The sequence below is a fragment of the Cottoperca gobio genome, chromosome 1, assembly GCF_900634415.1.
Source record: "Cottoperca gobio chromosome 1, fCotGob3.1, whole genome shotgun sequence".
Taxonomy (NCBI): Eukaryota; Metazoa; Chordata; class Actinopteri; order Perciformes; family Bovichtidae; genus Cottoperca; species Cottoperca gobio.
The window spans coordinates 4,943,283-4,958,211 of record NC_041355.1 but is presented as its reverse complement, the minus strand read 5'-3'; the positions used below and the strand labels follow the sequence as shown (position 1 = coordinate 4,958,211).

Genomic DNA, 14,929 nt, shown 5'->3' with positions numbered 1-14,929 from the left:
AAGAAAAAAAAGAATCTGTCAGGAGATTGTTGAACGTACAATATATCCCGGACCAATGGTGCACGGTTGGTTTGGCTTCATAGTACAGTGACATATGGAAGAGGCAGTTTGCACATTTCCCTGACATAAACTCAATGTTGTTGAGTCATCTGGAAGCAGGGGAGCTCCAACTGGACTTCAGCTATTGTATGTTGGGAGAGATGAGGAAGAGAGAGAATACAGAGAGGACGAGAACCCAAGAGGGAAAAGGGAGATTTAAAGAGTAAAATCAGACAAATGTTGACAGTGAGAGCTTGTGCTGGTGAGAAAGAGACAGGTGCATAGCTATGGGGAGAAAGAAAAAGAAGACAAAGGGGGTAGGGGGGTTGGCAGAGCTGGGCCTTCTGTTGCTGTGGCCTCCCTCTCCTCTCCTCGCTGGTCCTCTGGAGGATTTCCAGAGAGCCCTGCTGTACTTAATAAAGGCCAGTCAAGCACCAGGCAATACTCCAAGACCTGCTATTTTTCTTTACTTCCTTCAAAACCCAGGGCTGGAATTTTGAAGGAGAGGGTGCGGAGAAAAAGAAGCTGCGATACAGAACTGAAACAGGTGCTTCAGTTTGCTCGGGTTTTTGGATTTAGTCAAAAATATATAACAGTAAAATATGATAGAAGGGGAAGAAAGTAATCACCCAAGTGCTTTGTTTCTAATGTGCAGCAGGGACATTCCTGTAGCTGCGAGCGACCGTACTGTATGGAGTTTCGACAAACAATTCGGCAAAAGCACTTGTGAATAAAATGTTTTTGTTTAAGAAGTCCGTCTCCGAGGCACTGCAGGAAGCTCTCTTCGTTACAGTCATTCAGAGGAAATGCTGGGGCCTCGTGGAAGGAGTAGCGGCAGCAATGTTTACAGAGGAGTTGTCAGAACTTGTACGGAGTCATTGAGTGTGTGTGTGTGTGTGTGCGCGCCTTTGGGCTGGTTTGAAAAATGTTGTGTTACATTGAGAGAGAGAGTGAGAGTGAGAGAGAGAGAGAGAGAGAGAGAGAGAGAGAGAGAGAGAGAGAGAGAGAGAGAGAGAGAGAGAGAGAGAGGGATAAAGAGAAAAGAGAGAAGGGCTGTTGTTCCTCTCTGACCTTGGCTAAGGTTTCATTGAGCCTGCGGTGTCTCATGACCCTGTTTGGATTTGGTACAGGAGCAGAGGCCCGATCAAGCCAGCTACACTCCTCACCTCTACACAGACGTAGATAACAACGCTCGATTATCTCGTCTCATTTGTTCTCTGACCAAAACAGCCTCATTCCAGGTAGGGCCAGCGCACGGCGTGTTAACCTAGGCGTGACACATATCACGGTTAAATTGCGGCCTGATCATAATTTGAAATAGTTGCGATCGGTTGCATTCTAACCAGTCATTACTATTCTTGGGAAATGTTAATTTTATAAATATCCTGTAAGACAACATCCCACATCATGCTTGTGGCGAGATGTAGAATTCCTTAATGAATAGTATCAGGTATTAAATCTAAACCGAGAGCCACCCTGTCACTTTGGTATGCTCCAGCAACCCAGAGCAGGAAGCTGCATGTCCTTGAACGACAGACGTGCTAATGGAATCTCCTAGCTGCCTGAGTTATGTTTGCTCTTTATGTTACGTACAGTAGAAAAAAAAAGAGCTTTACTGGGTTTTTCGTACACATAATAACGCTGCACTAAATATGACCGAGTCGAAAAGGCTCTATACCTGCTGCGAACATCCGTTTGACACCAAATACGGTGGAATAAATGCCCTATTTTGGGGCCCGTCATGGTGACGCCCCCTAAATGCCAGTTCAGTTTTCAATCAGGGCGTATGTGGGTCAGTGGGAGGAAAACAAAAGGTCCAAATGCGGCCCTGGGTTTTAGCGGATTCTCATCAGGTCTCATCGTGAACTAAAGCACAGAAATCACAGCCGAAGAGTTGAATCTGTTTTTCCTTTCCCTCGGCCTCACGTGTGTCATGCTCGAAAGTGTAAGTACTGTGAAGAGAATTCCATAGAAAGAGACAGAAAGAGAGGACGTGATGAAGTCAGACAAACACACTCTCTGATGTATTGACCTGCAATGATCTGTTTTCAAAAAGATGCAATAATAACTGACAAGAAGCAGACTTTTGCTCGTGGCTATTCATTTTTGCAAAACAGGTCCTATCAGTTGCTGGTTTTTGCTAGTGTTGCTACTCAAACGTACTGAGGAAAGAGCATGATTTAGTTTTTGAAGGGAGGTCATTTCAACCAGTAAGGGCTCAGTATTTGACATTATGCCGTAAAAGATATTTTTGTAAGGTTTCAAAAACACTATAAAACATTTACGAGACATTAACACCATCGTGTCTTCTCGACATGTTAAGCCACGCTGTGAAGGCAGAGGGATCTGACGATCACTTTGTGCCTTTGCTGACGTCAAACGGGCTTGTCACAGTATAAAGCACAGATGTAAATAATAAAATGAATGATGGCTGAATTCCGTTTATTAAAACCGGAGTAAGAGTGGGCGATATGGATAAACTATTCTGTCACGGTAAATGTAATGTTATATTGTGATACAGCTACGTTTCTGGAAAGTTAATTAAAAAACTGTTTATGGGTAAGTACACGGAAATTGACGTCTGTTTTTAGCTGACACAGCCATTTAAATACTTACAAATCAGGTATTTGTAAATGAAATATATGGAATGGAAGAAATAGCATGTTAGATATTAGTCATGTAACCCTGATCTGTTAAATATATCCTATAAATTGATGTTTAGAATAATTTATTTTACATTTATTTTCTCTGTTTCTATTGATTATTTTATCTCATCATATTTTATTTATTTATTTTATTTTACTTTATTTTATCCTTATCTTTATTTATTTTTAGTTTAGTTTGCCCTGTAACCATATCATTTCTTTAAATGCAAGTAAAAAGAAACAAGGTGCAGTGCTTCAGAAACTTGATGCATTGAATCGATCCTATAACACACCCACAGGTATTAAATGCACAGTATTACACAAATGTCTGACAGGTGAGAAAGTCACATTGGCTGCACATTGGTATACTGTATATCGTCATATCTTAGTCTTGGCTGAAGGACAACTGAAGGCGTTCTCTCGGACTGACTTGAGGTGTGCTCTTTAAGAGAGGCGAGGTGTTTCTTAATCTGGTAGCTAGCAGCTGAATATCATTTAAGAGCTTTGGCAGACTTCCATATTCTGTGACTTTGTTCTCCTGCACAGAGGGGAGAAAGAGTGAAAGAAAGACTCTTGGATGCATCCTCGTGGTGCAGTTACTGTATCTCATTCTTCACATCTGTCTGAATCTCTCCCATTACACTTCCCTTTTACTTTAAGTGCATTGACGCCACCATCAAAATCATTACGATGTATATGAAGGTTGCATTCTTTTGAACAAACTGCTCGACGAATGAGGTTTGGTTGACAAAATGATTAAGTCTTAAACACACTTAAGCACCTTTTCTTTTCCTGCCCTCCAGTATATCAGTTGTCTTGCATGAATCAGGAGCTGCACATGAAAACTAATCACCTCTTGTAGCGGTGAAAGTGGTTGTAATGAGTCGCTAAATAGGCTCAGATTGTCAACATGGGAAAAATGTCCAAAAAAAGGCTATTGTGTGGGAGTCGGAGCGTAATTCACTGAGCACCTGTAATTACCCTTTACACAGTTACACATTTCTACATTAAGAACATCCTGCATGGCTTAGCCCATTAACTGCAAATGGTGTTTAATGTGCATTGCCGACTTCAGAAGTGTAACGCACATTTTGTGACCGGGACAGGCGACTTTTTGATTTTTACTCGTTTCAGTAAAAATCTTGCTTGAGAAAGTTCCCTTTTTTTCACGTTCAGAGAAACATTGAAAGCTGATTATCACTTGTTGGCTGCAGAACAGTGATGTTTTTATTACATGTATTAGTCATGAACCCGTTTGTGTAATTAAACCCATGATCTTTTGTTCAAGATAAATCTGAGATCAAAGAAAACATAACCGCTGAAACGAATGTCTTGCTATTATTTGTCCATGTTTCATATCCTGACATCATAAATAATAAATGAAATGTTTTTTTTTGCATCTAATGAGTTTTATTGATTTCAACACAGAGTCAGAGGTTTCAAAAATAATGCATTAACACACAACTATATTCATATTTAATCTTAAAACAATATAGATCAAATGTCTTATCACAGTATATTTCTTTTTTAATTAATGTATATGGGATGGGAATGTCCTTTTTAGCTAATCAAATGAATTACATACCAGACAAATCAAAGTACCCAATCCTATTGATGCAAATGCATATAAAAATCCACTATTGAGATGAATAGTTCTGCTCGTTAATTTGCAGCGTTGCCCATAATGGCTTTGTACAACCAGAGATATTATAACGACCTTGGTATAAACGGCAAAATCTGTGATGGTTGACATCATCTAACAGTGGTCACACCGCCAACTAAATGTTCATTGTGATGGATTACAGTCTTCCAGATTAATCAGTAAAAGTTTGCAAAATGTTCTGCAGAAAAATGAAGTATGCAAAACATGCAAAGCTGCCGGTACGGTCCTTTAATATAGCACAAAAAGACTCTTTGCTTAATTGGTAGTAGTGATTTATGATTGAGTATCACACAAATAAATAATAAATACATTTTTTGTTGCTAATATTGGGTGATAACATTTAAACCTGTGTCGTTGTTTACTCATTAAATCCAGTCGATGACAGAAAGGATTTGTTTTGTTTTCCAGTTCCCAAAGAGGGTCTGAAGAACCAGGCGGCGTTCGAGGAGATGAGGGTTAATTACATTAAGGAGCTCCGGCGATCAGTGGGAAAAGCAACCAACAACTCTGGCCAAACCTGGCAGCGCTTCTTCCAGCTCACCAAGCTACTGGACGCCATGCATGATGTAAGTACCCTTGCCTCGTCTGCCTCACATGCCAATGGCCTACAGTACAGGACAGCCTTGGCAGCCTCTTAGTATGCCATGCCTTCACACACACAAGAGCGACTGTGGTGTCCAGTGGCACTTTGGGACATGCTTTGAGTAAAATGGCAGCATAGTGGATTAGGATAAGGTTTGGTTTAAGGATTATTGCATCCCAATCTCTCCCCGAGGGGAAGGTTATTTTGGAAGAGGCGGTGACCAGGCTGTATTGGTGAATGGAACAGAAGGGAATCGATGCCAGCTCGCAGTTTATTGGAGCAGAGCACAGAGTGGTCAGTGTAGCAATTTGCCAAATCACTGGTCTTTTGTTATGCATGGGTCAACCGGTATGTGACATAACGGCAGTGTAGGCAAAGCCCCAAGAAGGGAGTGTCAGCAAGCGAGAGTTCACAGAGATAAATGGCCAGATTTCAGTGACCCAAATAGGGTTAGTGCTGAACAGATGACCCTTCTTTAAAGAATGATCACATATTTAGAAAAAGTTTACATCTAATGTTTTTTTGTCAGGCGTGAAACAAGCGAGACAAAGCTATGTTGTTATTGTGTGGGTATGTTACTCATCAAACTGTGTGTCTGTGTTGTCCAGCTGGTGGGGAACCTGTTGGATTTCTGTTTCTACACCTTTCGTGAGTCCCAGGCCCTGAAGGTGGAGTTCCCCGAAATGTTGGTGGAGATCATCAGTGACCAGATACCAAAGGTGGAGTCGGGCCTCACTCACACAATCTACTTCCACAAGAAGTGACTTGCTTAACAGTCGGGACAGAAACGGCATTAAGAACTGGAAGAGAGTGAGGAAGAAGTTCAAGAAGAGAAAATGTGCGAGAAAAGGCCAGACCAGTTGGCCCGCACCCGGTCGCCCAGTTTGCCAGCGTCCTCGTCTTTGGATGGGAAAGTTAAGTGACGTGGTGACAGAAGTTATGAGGGGAGAACTGATTTAACCCTGCAGTCACCACGAGCGGGTCAGAGCTGTGAATAGTTCGGTGAGCTGAGCGCAACGCGCCGAGAAGGACTTGGCACAAAAGTGACAAAGCATCCCGAAGCACCCCCACCCACCCCCGTGCCCCCCACCCGCCCCCGCCCCCCCCCCCGTGTCCCCTTGCCCCAAAGACGATAACAGTATTTTCTATGGAGATAAAGCCATACATTTCTTAGGCTGCGCTAGATACATTCACTGCGCACACACACACACACACACACACACATACACACGTAGAGGGAAATTGATACACATGCTGTCCACATGCCTTCACACAAACGCACAGATGCACTCCACATGCACTAAAATCAGATTCCCTTACATACCTAGAGAGAAAGTTTTTGCAAATATTAAATGTGGCTTATGCAGTCTTTCACGAATAATAGCACTACAAAATAAAAAAAGATATGCCAATACTTAGATTTCGCTTTGCAGTGTAGCAGCATACTGCAAGACTACAGGGCAAAGGACGTGATGAGGAGACAGTCATTCTAGATGGTAAAGCGAAAGGTCTATTTGAATATAATCCAAGGGCTATACAAGCGTCATCATAAGCTGAATAATTACATTAAATCTAACAAATCCAAGTTTGAATCTCAATCGGTGTCATAACAGCCATCATTAACATTCACATACTAAGTTTTTTAATTAAAAATATGTAGTAAAACAATCAAAACTAATATGCAAAAGTCCAAAGCTAAAGCTGTTTTGAAATTTAAAAAAAATGTCTCTCTTGTGTAAAGAAAGATCGCACGTGAAGCTCCCATGTCATGAAGTCACTATTTTAAGCGTTGTGGTGTAGAATTAAGACAATATTGATGAACGATTTTACCTTTTGTGGAGAAAAAAAAAAAATGGTTCAGGAGTGCAGCAGGATGGAAAAAAATCATGCATTTACGGAAACGATTTCAGTAGAGTCCGCTGGTAATGGATTTGACTGAGGTGCATCCATAGTAATTGTGTTTTGTGTTATCTCCAGAGCAGCTGTCCAAATGTCTGTTTTTACTCACAATGAAGCAAAACCAGCCCTTTGTGAACCAACACTTATCTACTCTTCCCAGAAATAATAAAAAGCATTTTATAAAAGTGTGTTGCAAAGGTTTAGTTTTTGACAAGCCAGTCATTTTACATTAAGGTGCTTCATTTCTACAAAGCCAGGCAAAGCATAACATGTACAGTAACGCGCAGACAGTCCATACAATACACTATATGGACACGCAGTTTAAACACACATACTCTCTGTAAAATTGATATATTCCAAAATGGAGCATTACTCTGCAGTGCTTACGGCAAACGGCTAATGTATCAAAAAAAACATGGTTGTACAGAAGATGTTTTTGAAGTACATGTTGATGAATGCTTGATGACGAACTGTTGGTATGATCACCTTTACTAATTCAGTTTATTTCCTTACTCTTTATCTTTGGGCCAAGTACTACTATTTTAGGTATGGCAGGCCCAGTCATCTGGACCATTAACTTGTCTGACACCCCACTGGTTTCTGGGTGGTTGTAGAACACGACTATGATGCTACTGAAAAGAGAGAGCCGCTGGGGGAGAAAAACAGTGGGGGCGTGTGATTATTTGTTTTTTTTTGTGCCCTGTGAGTGTGTATTTACATTTGTGTATGGAGCGAGAATGTTTAAAGTTTGTGTGTGTGTGTGTGTGAGTTGTTTTTTTTTCTTTTTTCTGGCAAGCATGTGCATAGTTGATCTGCTCTTTCAGTGTGGGTATTATGCATTTATGTTATAGGATTAGCCATATCCTATTTCCACATTTAGATTTGCACAAAGGAGATACAATGTGAAATGAGGCATTAGTGCAGCTAGCAGGAATTGTCTGTTTTGATAAGCAACTGTGATGATGCAGGAAAATACTTTCTGCATGGTCACCCAGCCTCAAGTTAGACAACATGACATCATTAGCACAGCCGGGTGCTGGTGTAATGTATTTGTGGCCTGGGCTCTCGTAATGATGGCGCTGCGCTACACTACGAGCTCTCTTCTGTGGCAGTAATTGTGTGAAGATTGGTGTGCAAAGAGATGGAGGTGGCATGATCACAACTGTCATTAGGGACTGTACGGGGATTATTAGGGGGGTTCAGAAAGGGGGGAGTGTTACGTATTTTTAATTTAAACTCAAGGGGAGGCTAGTCTAAATTTGTTGGGAGAGCAGGAGGAGGGTGTTTCAACTTCTTCTCATCCCAGAGGTTTTTCATTAATTCTGTGGTGAAATTATTTTTGGTGCTCAAGTCTCTTGATGATTCGTCTTATCGGATGACTCATTCAGTGGCTTTTATAAACCCCAAATGTTTAGCAGCTCTTTATTCAAAAATAGAGACTGGCTGTATTTCACTATGTTGTTATGTTTGCCATAACGATATGGTTTAGATTTATTATCTGGTCACAAGACAATATTAATTGCTCATTTATAAAATAAGATGTAAAATGCGATCCCCCTCTCCTGCGCAATCATTTCCGTACAGTCTCTGATCAGAAAGGCCTCATTTTACACTCTGTCTTTGTTGTGCATTATTGTGTTCAAGTTGTGAAGGACCCTTAAGCTAATCTCTCACTGTTTCTTTATTTTTTGCCCCTTTTTTTGTCCTTTTTAAAGAATAAAAAAAAAAAAACTGTCAAAAGGTTCATAGGATGAATGGGAAAGTATTTTTGAGAGAATTATATTTTGCTGGAAAACGATATTTAAGTACTTTGTCTAAAGATGATATCCTTTTTGTAAAATGAAATGTTAATGCATGCTTTTTGATGAGATGTTTACATTGTATTTAAAAAAGGGAAACTTGTGCCTTTTTATCTCACCTGATTTACAATTTTACAGTATATATTGTAAATAATACAGCAAGTCCTTATGTTGAGTATAGTATAAAACATTTCTACTTTAACCATCTTGTTGGAATATTGGAAAAATGTGTTTCCCACTCGCCATGTTCTGTGTGTTGGACCACAGACAAGAATTTACAGTGAGGGTTGGCGCCAGAAACGGGCCAAATAGATAACTGAATGTATCATACATTGTGAGAGACTTATGGAACTTACTACCTGAATGTTAGAGAGAGTACATTTATGATCTTCTTATAAAGTAAAGTTATTTCATTTTGCATCTTTTTTTTATTTTTACTTTTTGCATCATTGTTCAAGTGACTCAAACAAAAAATAATAATAATCAAAAAGTATTTCTTATTTTGTAACAAGATGTTTCAAGTGATGGATCCTTGAGTTGTTGCTGTTGAAATGATTTCCTAACCCGTGGCGGTATTGTTGATGAGCACCACAATAAAATCAAGAAATCACAAACTATTGAAACTGCGATACGTGAAGGAGAGTTCTTGACTTATCAGTTTTAAAATAGAAACTTAATGCACACACAAAATTAAATTACATTTTGGATGAAGAGACTAGGGATGAGGTTTCGCCAATTAAAAAGTTATTAACTACACATATTGCACTAACTGCCAACAAATGTGTCCCAAAGAATAGTAATGTCAAAAAATAAATCAAATCTATACACATTAGATGTCGAATCATTTGCCCCTGTAGGTACCGTCTGCACTCCAGAAACATGGGCTTTGACTTTTGGCTATTTAATTTGTATAAAGAATAGTCCGACATTTTGGGAAATACACATAGACCTATTTGTTTTCTTGCTGAGAGTTGGATGAGAAAGCTGATACCGCTCTCATATCTGTACAGATATGAAGCTACAGTCTGGAGATTCTTAGCTAGGTTTGACGTAAAGACGGGAAGCTATAGAGTTAACCATCCACTCTGAAGCTCAATAATTAACATGCATCGTTGTAGTTTTATGGTGAGTTATGTGCCAGACTGTTAGCAGCACATAATCCCCCAGCAAAACAACAACTTGTCATTTTAACTTCTGTTTTTGTGAGAATTAAACAAACTAGATAACAAGTTAATTAACAAGCTTTAGAGGAGCTGGTAAGTGGATTTTGTTAACTTTGGACGGAGCCAGGCGAGCAGTTTTCCCCTGTTTCCAGTCTGTATGCTAAACTTCGATGGAGGAAGATGGCCGCTTCTTCCCGTTAAAGGGGAGTTCTTCCTTGCCACTTTAACACGGCTTGCTCATTTAGGAACGTTATGTTTGGTCTCTGTAAATTAAAGAGTATTGTCTAGACTGGCTGTTTATGATCTGGTGCTATATAAATAAAAATTGACTTGACTAAACTAAGCTAAGCTAAGCTAAGCTAAGTAAGCTAGGCTAAGCGTCTCCCGGCTGTAGCTTCATAGTTACATGAAAGATCTTGTAATCTTATCCTCTGCAAAAAGATTTTAAAAACAATTCCTCTAAAGGAACAAAATTGATTAACTATTTATTTATTGGTCATCAATCACCACCTACTGCAATTTATAAAATAAAAAAAAACGTTTCCTCTAAATGAGGAAGCAACGTTATTTTCAAAGCTGTCTCCTACATGAACTCCTTTTAGGCATGAATGACTCAGAATGTGTTCCGCTGCTGTTACACAGTACACCATCGCGTCACTGTGTCACGTCATTGCCATTTTCTGCTCACAGTGATGAATCGGGTGTAGAGAGACTAAGCCATATCTCAACAGCCATGGCAGTGCATTTCTTATTAATATATACATATATATATACAAATGCTTTTTTTTTCCAATTCCAAAAATGACTTTTTACTCAGATGCTTTGTACAATATTTCTCAGCAACTATCCAGCAAACATACAGTAGACATCCTTCACCATAAACCAATAAAACCAGTTACTACTGTATATCTTGATGCAGATATTGCCATACTTGTGTTTGCAAAACTATTGCAAGATTCTAATAAAACTGTAAAATTGACGTTTTCTGATGTAATTTGTCGGTTTGTGTATGCATGAATGCATATATGCATGTATGTTTGTGTGATGGAAATTGTACCATGAGACAAAAGCTAGGGAAATGTGCCCTAAAAAGAAAATGGGCTGTTTGATCTGGGTGAATTCGAAACAGCTGCATTTGGTGGCTGGGGAGGATAATGAGCCAAAAAAAACCAGAGTTAGCATGTAAAAACAGAAATGATGTGGAGCAGCAGTCACAGGGAGAGAAGATGAAGAGAACAAAGAGAGAAATGGAAAGAGAAAAGAGTAAAAATGACAGAGTTAAAGCATGCGAGGATGAGGCTTTTACAGTAAAACGGTGCCTGTGGAGAAAAATCACCATTAACCTTGTTAAAGGCAGATCTAAAAACACGCCTGCTTTGCCAGACTGTAGAGCAGACAGTATTACTTTTTTGCTCATTTTTTTCTCTCTCTCTTCGAATCCACAGCCTTCTCCAAATCTCCCCCAGATTTCCAATTGCTTTCAGTTGTAGTCGTGCCAGATAAACAGAATCTATTGGATCAGGCTGATTTCACGGCTGCGCCCGTGCACATGGCGGCTTCTGTGGCCCACTCTCTGAGCTAAAGGGGGATTTTTTTATTTTATTTTCCTCCACACTCTCGTTTGTGTTTGAAATTCACTTTTCTCCAAATTCCCACTCAGTTTTCACCCCCCCCCCCCCCCCCCCAATAATACATCAAGTCTTTTTGTGATTATACTTCAGAGGCTGTGCACTTTGAGGGAACCAGATGAAGACACAAGAATGTATTAAGTTAGTGTTACTTCCAGACGGGCACGTTTGGGAAATTCAGACACATTTGTGGCACTTAGTTGTGTCATTTGCTCATCGTTAAAGTTAAACTGCTGTAGGCTCTGATCTAAGCTGAGTCATGGCATTGGACTATGTTTTCAGGCTGAAGGACACTGCGTCATGGGAGGCAGAGGACAGCTGGAACACAGCCAGGACTCTGGCAAATGAGAAATGAAACATCCAATGGATTTTTACTCAAACACACCTACAGTATATCCAGTCTAAATTGACACGGTGACACCAAAGTTTACATCATATCCCAGACTAATAGAGCATAAAGCCTCACAGGTAACACAACCTCAAGTGATATTAAGGCATCTTTACCACTGTTGCTAATTGAAAAAAGAAAGAAGTGGAGCACTGTCTGAGGAGTAGAAGAGGAAAAGGAAAAAGAAGGAAGGTGAGGAGGAGAGAGCGAGAGTTTTTAAATCCTCCTGAGACACAGATAAGGTAAACAGACAGGTAAAGCAGAGACAGATAGAGCAAGGAAGGCACGCTCTCCGACAGTCCAAAGCAGAGTGAGAGGCAGACCGGGTGCATGTCTCTATGATTCAGCCGTATTCTGACAGAGAGAAGATGATGATGAAGGGCCCTGCGGGTAGATGGTGGGGGGAATATTTTTTGCCCATCTCATTAGCTCTGCCTTATTTCATTGTGTAATCATCCCGTCTGCAGTTGCTTCCGGGTGCTGGTGGACATGTCGCACTGAAACCACAGCTCCAACCTTTGCAATTCAAAAAGGGACAAAGTGTGTGTGTGTGTTTAAACTGCTAAAGAGTGCAGCAGCTCACTTACTGGAGGTCTAAGTGTGCTGGTAGACTGAAAGCAGCGGGTCTGGAGGCCTTTTGGTGTGTTAATTAATTACACAGATGAAGTCTAAGAAACAACATGCAGGATGCTGAGATGTTAATAATCAGGGAGGTGGATTAGTGTGTTTTTCTCTATTTAAGACGACCATCTATTTTTTAAAGTTATTTTGGACGTTAACGTTACACTACACGGCTCATTGTTTAATCTTAAGTCTGTGGGGAAACTGCGGGCCCTCTCGGTGACACAATAGATGAGTCATTTCACATTTGTCCAATTCTAATTATAAAATATAATTGTTTTTGATTGGTAAGTAAAAGTGTTGATAAGAATTCCACCTGTTAAATTTTAAATGATCATTCAACACACTTATTTCACGGCAATAATACATAATACAGTACAGAACAAAAAAAATCTTTATTTGTTTAACATTGATCAACAGGATACCCAAAGGTACAAAAATGAAAGAAGTCAAGGCCCTTTACAAACGTCATAAATCAATGTTTTAAATTATTGCAATTGAAAACAGTCTGCTGAACCAAAGCTCTCAGAAAAATTAAAGTGTCTTGTTGAACAGCTGAGGGATGAATTGTAATGGGACCAAATTCATATGAAAACCTGTCCATCACCTAACGGAGACTTGTGAAACATACTTGGCAGTTATAACTCTTTCAATAGTTAGGCTATATACACTGAACGGATGTAAAACTCTGAAATACTGCATTTCGTGCTCTAATTAATAATAAAACTTTGATTTTGTATTACTTTATTCTACTGACGTTGAAGATAAAATTATGCTAAACATTTATTTTTTACTTTGTTGGAGTGTCTCATTTATCTGCTCAAAAGGAAAAACTGAGCGGCGTTAAAATAAGCTTTAAAAACAAACAAAACGGATCATTTGACAAATAAAAAAACACTTGGTTTAACTAGCTATTTCAATTCACCTCTGCTCTCTGACGCTAGTGTTTAACGAGAGGCTCATCTCTTCACTGTTTCTGTAAAGGAGTGCACCAAGAATACAACAGTAGAGTGTATTTAAAATTCAAAAGTCATGCAATCAATGTGCCAATTAAATAAAAATAAAATTACTATAGCAATGTGCCTCATTTTGAATATCCAAATATTCTTAAAAACGACATGAAAATAAATGCAACATTTTAAAAGTGAAAGCAGGAACACTCCAATAATGTTCATACAGACCCGTACATACATTTACAGCGGGTGTTCTGATGGCTTAAGGCACAATAAGAACAGCATCTCTAATCTTTTAAAAGCTGAAAACAAACTGTGCATCGTTGTCAAAGAGTTTCTAAAGCGGAAAAACAAACGTCTTAACAAAAACAGATTACAGTGACTTGAGTTCATTCTTAGACTTGGGGAGCTCATGGATACCATGTATAACTGGGGGAGAGAGCGCGAGGCCTTTGACGGAGAGACGCTCCCTCTCTGGTGCTGCTACGAAGTTACCTGGATCGTTAGAGGCTACAGCATCTTTGTATAAGGCTGAATGTTGTAAGTGCAAACCCATTTTTGTAATTACAATGCTAAAGTCCATGCAGATACTCGACCACAGTAAATTCAAACAAAGAAACATTCTTGCACACACGGATCACAAAAGGTCTACCTGCCAGCCAACAATGCATATACTTGTGTATCAAGAACGGTCCACCGGTAATAACATATCGTCACTTGCTTGAGAGAATTCAGGGATTTGGATAAACAAGGCTCTATGGTGAGGCACATGCATGTCTGCATATTTTTCCCCGGTGAAGGTGATAACTTGTCCATAAATATTTCCATTCGGGGGCTACAGCAACTCCACGTAGTTTTCAGGGATGAGGCCTCTCTTTCCCTCCAGCTCGCCCTCCAGCCAGCCCGGCTCTCTTGACTTGGTCACTGCGGGAGAGGACACAGCGTCACCAGGGGGGACAACAGCACAGGGAGGGTGAGGGTGGGGGACAGAGCAGAGGACACAGAGCCTCCTGTGAGTATACAGCATGAGTCAGAGAGGACAGAGCACAGGTCTGAAGAGGATACAGTAATTATATGCTTACACTAAACTCTGCTGCGACTCGTGTGTCTATGAGTCTCCTGGATCCCATTTTCTTTCTAAAAATTTCACCCCGAGCAAAACGGGAGCCCTTTAGTATGACGATTTGTCATCGGAGCGCAGAATATTTCTGTGGCGTGCCTTCTCAAAATCCTCCCAGGAGTTTTGATTTGCCTCCAAAGTGAGTCAATTTAAAAAATGTTGAGTGCATTTGCCAGTCAGTGAGCACTTCTAAACACCAAATCAAGACAAACTAATTCAATACTTCTTTTTTTTTTTTCTTGTAACATGTCTCAGCCGGCCTCAGGACACAAAGAAATGTGTTTACTGACAGGACTCCTGTGTGTCTATTGTACACAAAATGAACAAGGAACTTAAAAAAAATAATAATAATAATCAAAAGAGTTGACCTGCCGCCAAAATTCAAAGCAGTATTGGAACCTGCGTTTACTCCCAAATTGACTGACAGG

General features: G+C 40.0%; 2 protein-coding genes across 7 annotated transcripts in view; one reads left to right on the top strand and one right to left on the bottom strand.

Moving 5' to 3' along the window:
• nr3c2 (nuclear receptor subfamily 3, group C, member 2) overlaps window positions 1-10,770 on the top strand; it is a 66,303-nt gene extending 55,533 nt beyond the window's left edge. For both annotated transcript variants that reach the window (XM_029436734.1, XM_029436706.1), the window contains 2 exons: window positions 4,756-4,913; window positions 5,539-10,770. In XM_029436734.1, the coding sequence (XP_029292594.1) occupies window positions 4,756-4,913; window positions 5,539-5,694 (314 nt within the window). In that variant the 3' untranslated portion in view covers window positions 5,695-10,770. The remainder of the gene's footprint in view (window positions 1-4,755; window positions 4,914-5,538) is intronic.
• Window positions 10,771-12,804: 2,034 nt separating this feature from the next.
• Window positions 12,805-14,929, bottom strand: part of arhgap10 (Rho GTPase activating protein 10) — a 44,364-nt gene continuing 42,239 nt past the window's right edge. For all 5 annotated transcript variants that reach the window (XM_029433543.1, XM_029433516.1, XM_029433525.1 and 2 more), the window contains one exon: window positions 12,805-14,305. In XM_029433543.1, the coding sequence (XP_029289403.1) occupies window positions 14,217-14,305 (89 nt within the window). In that variant the 3' untranslated portion in view covers window positions 12,805-14,216. The remainder of the gene's footprint in view (window positions 14,306-14,929) is intronic.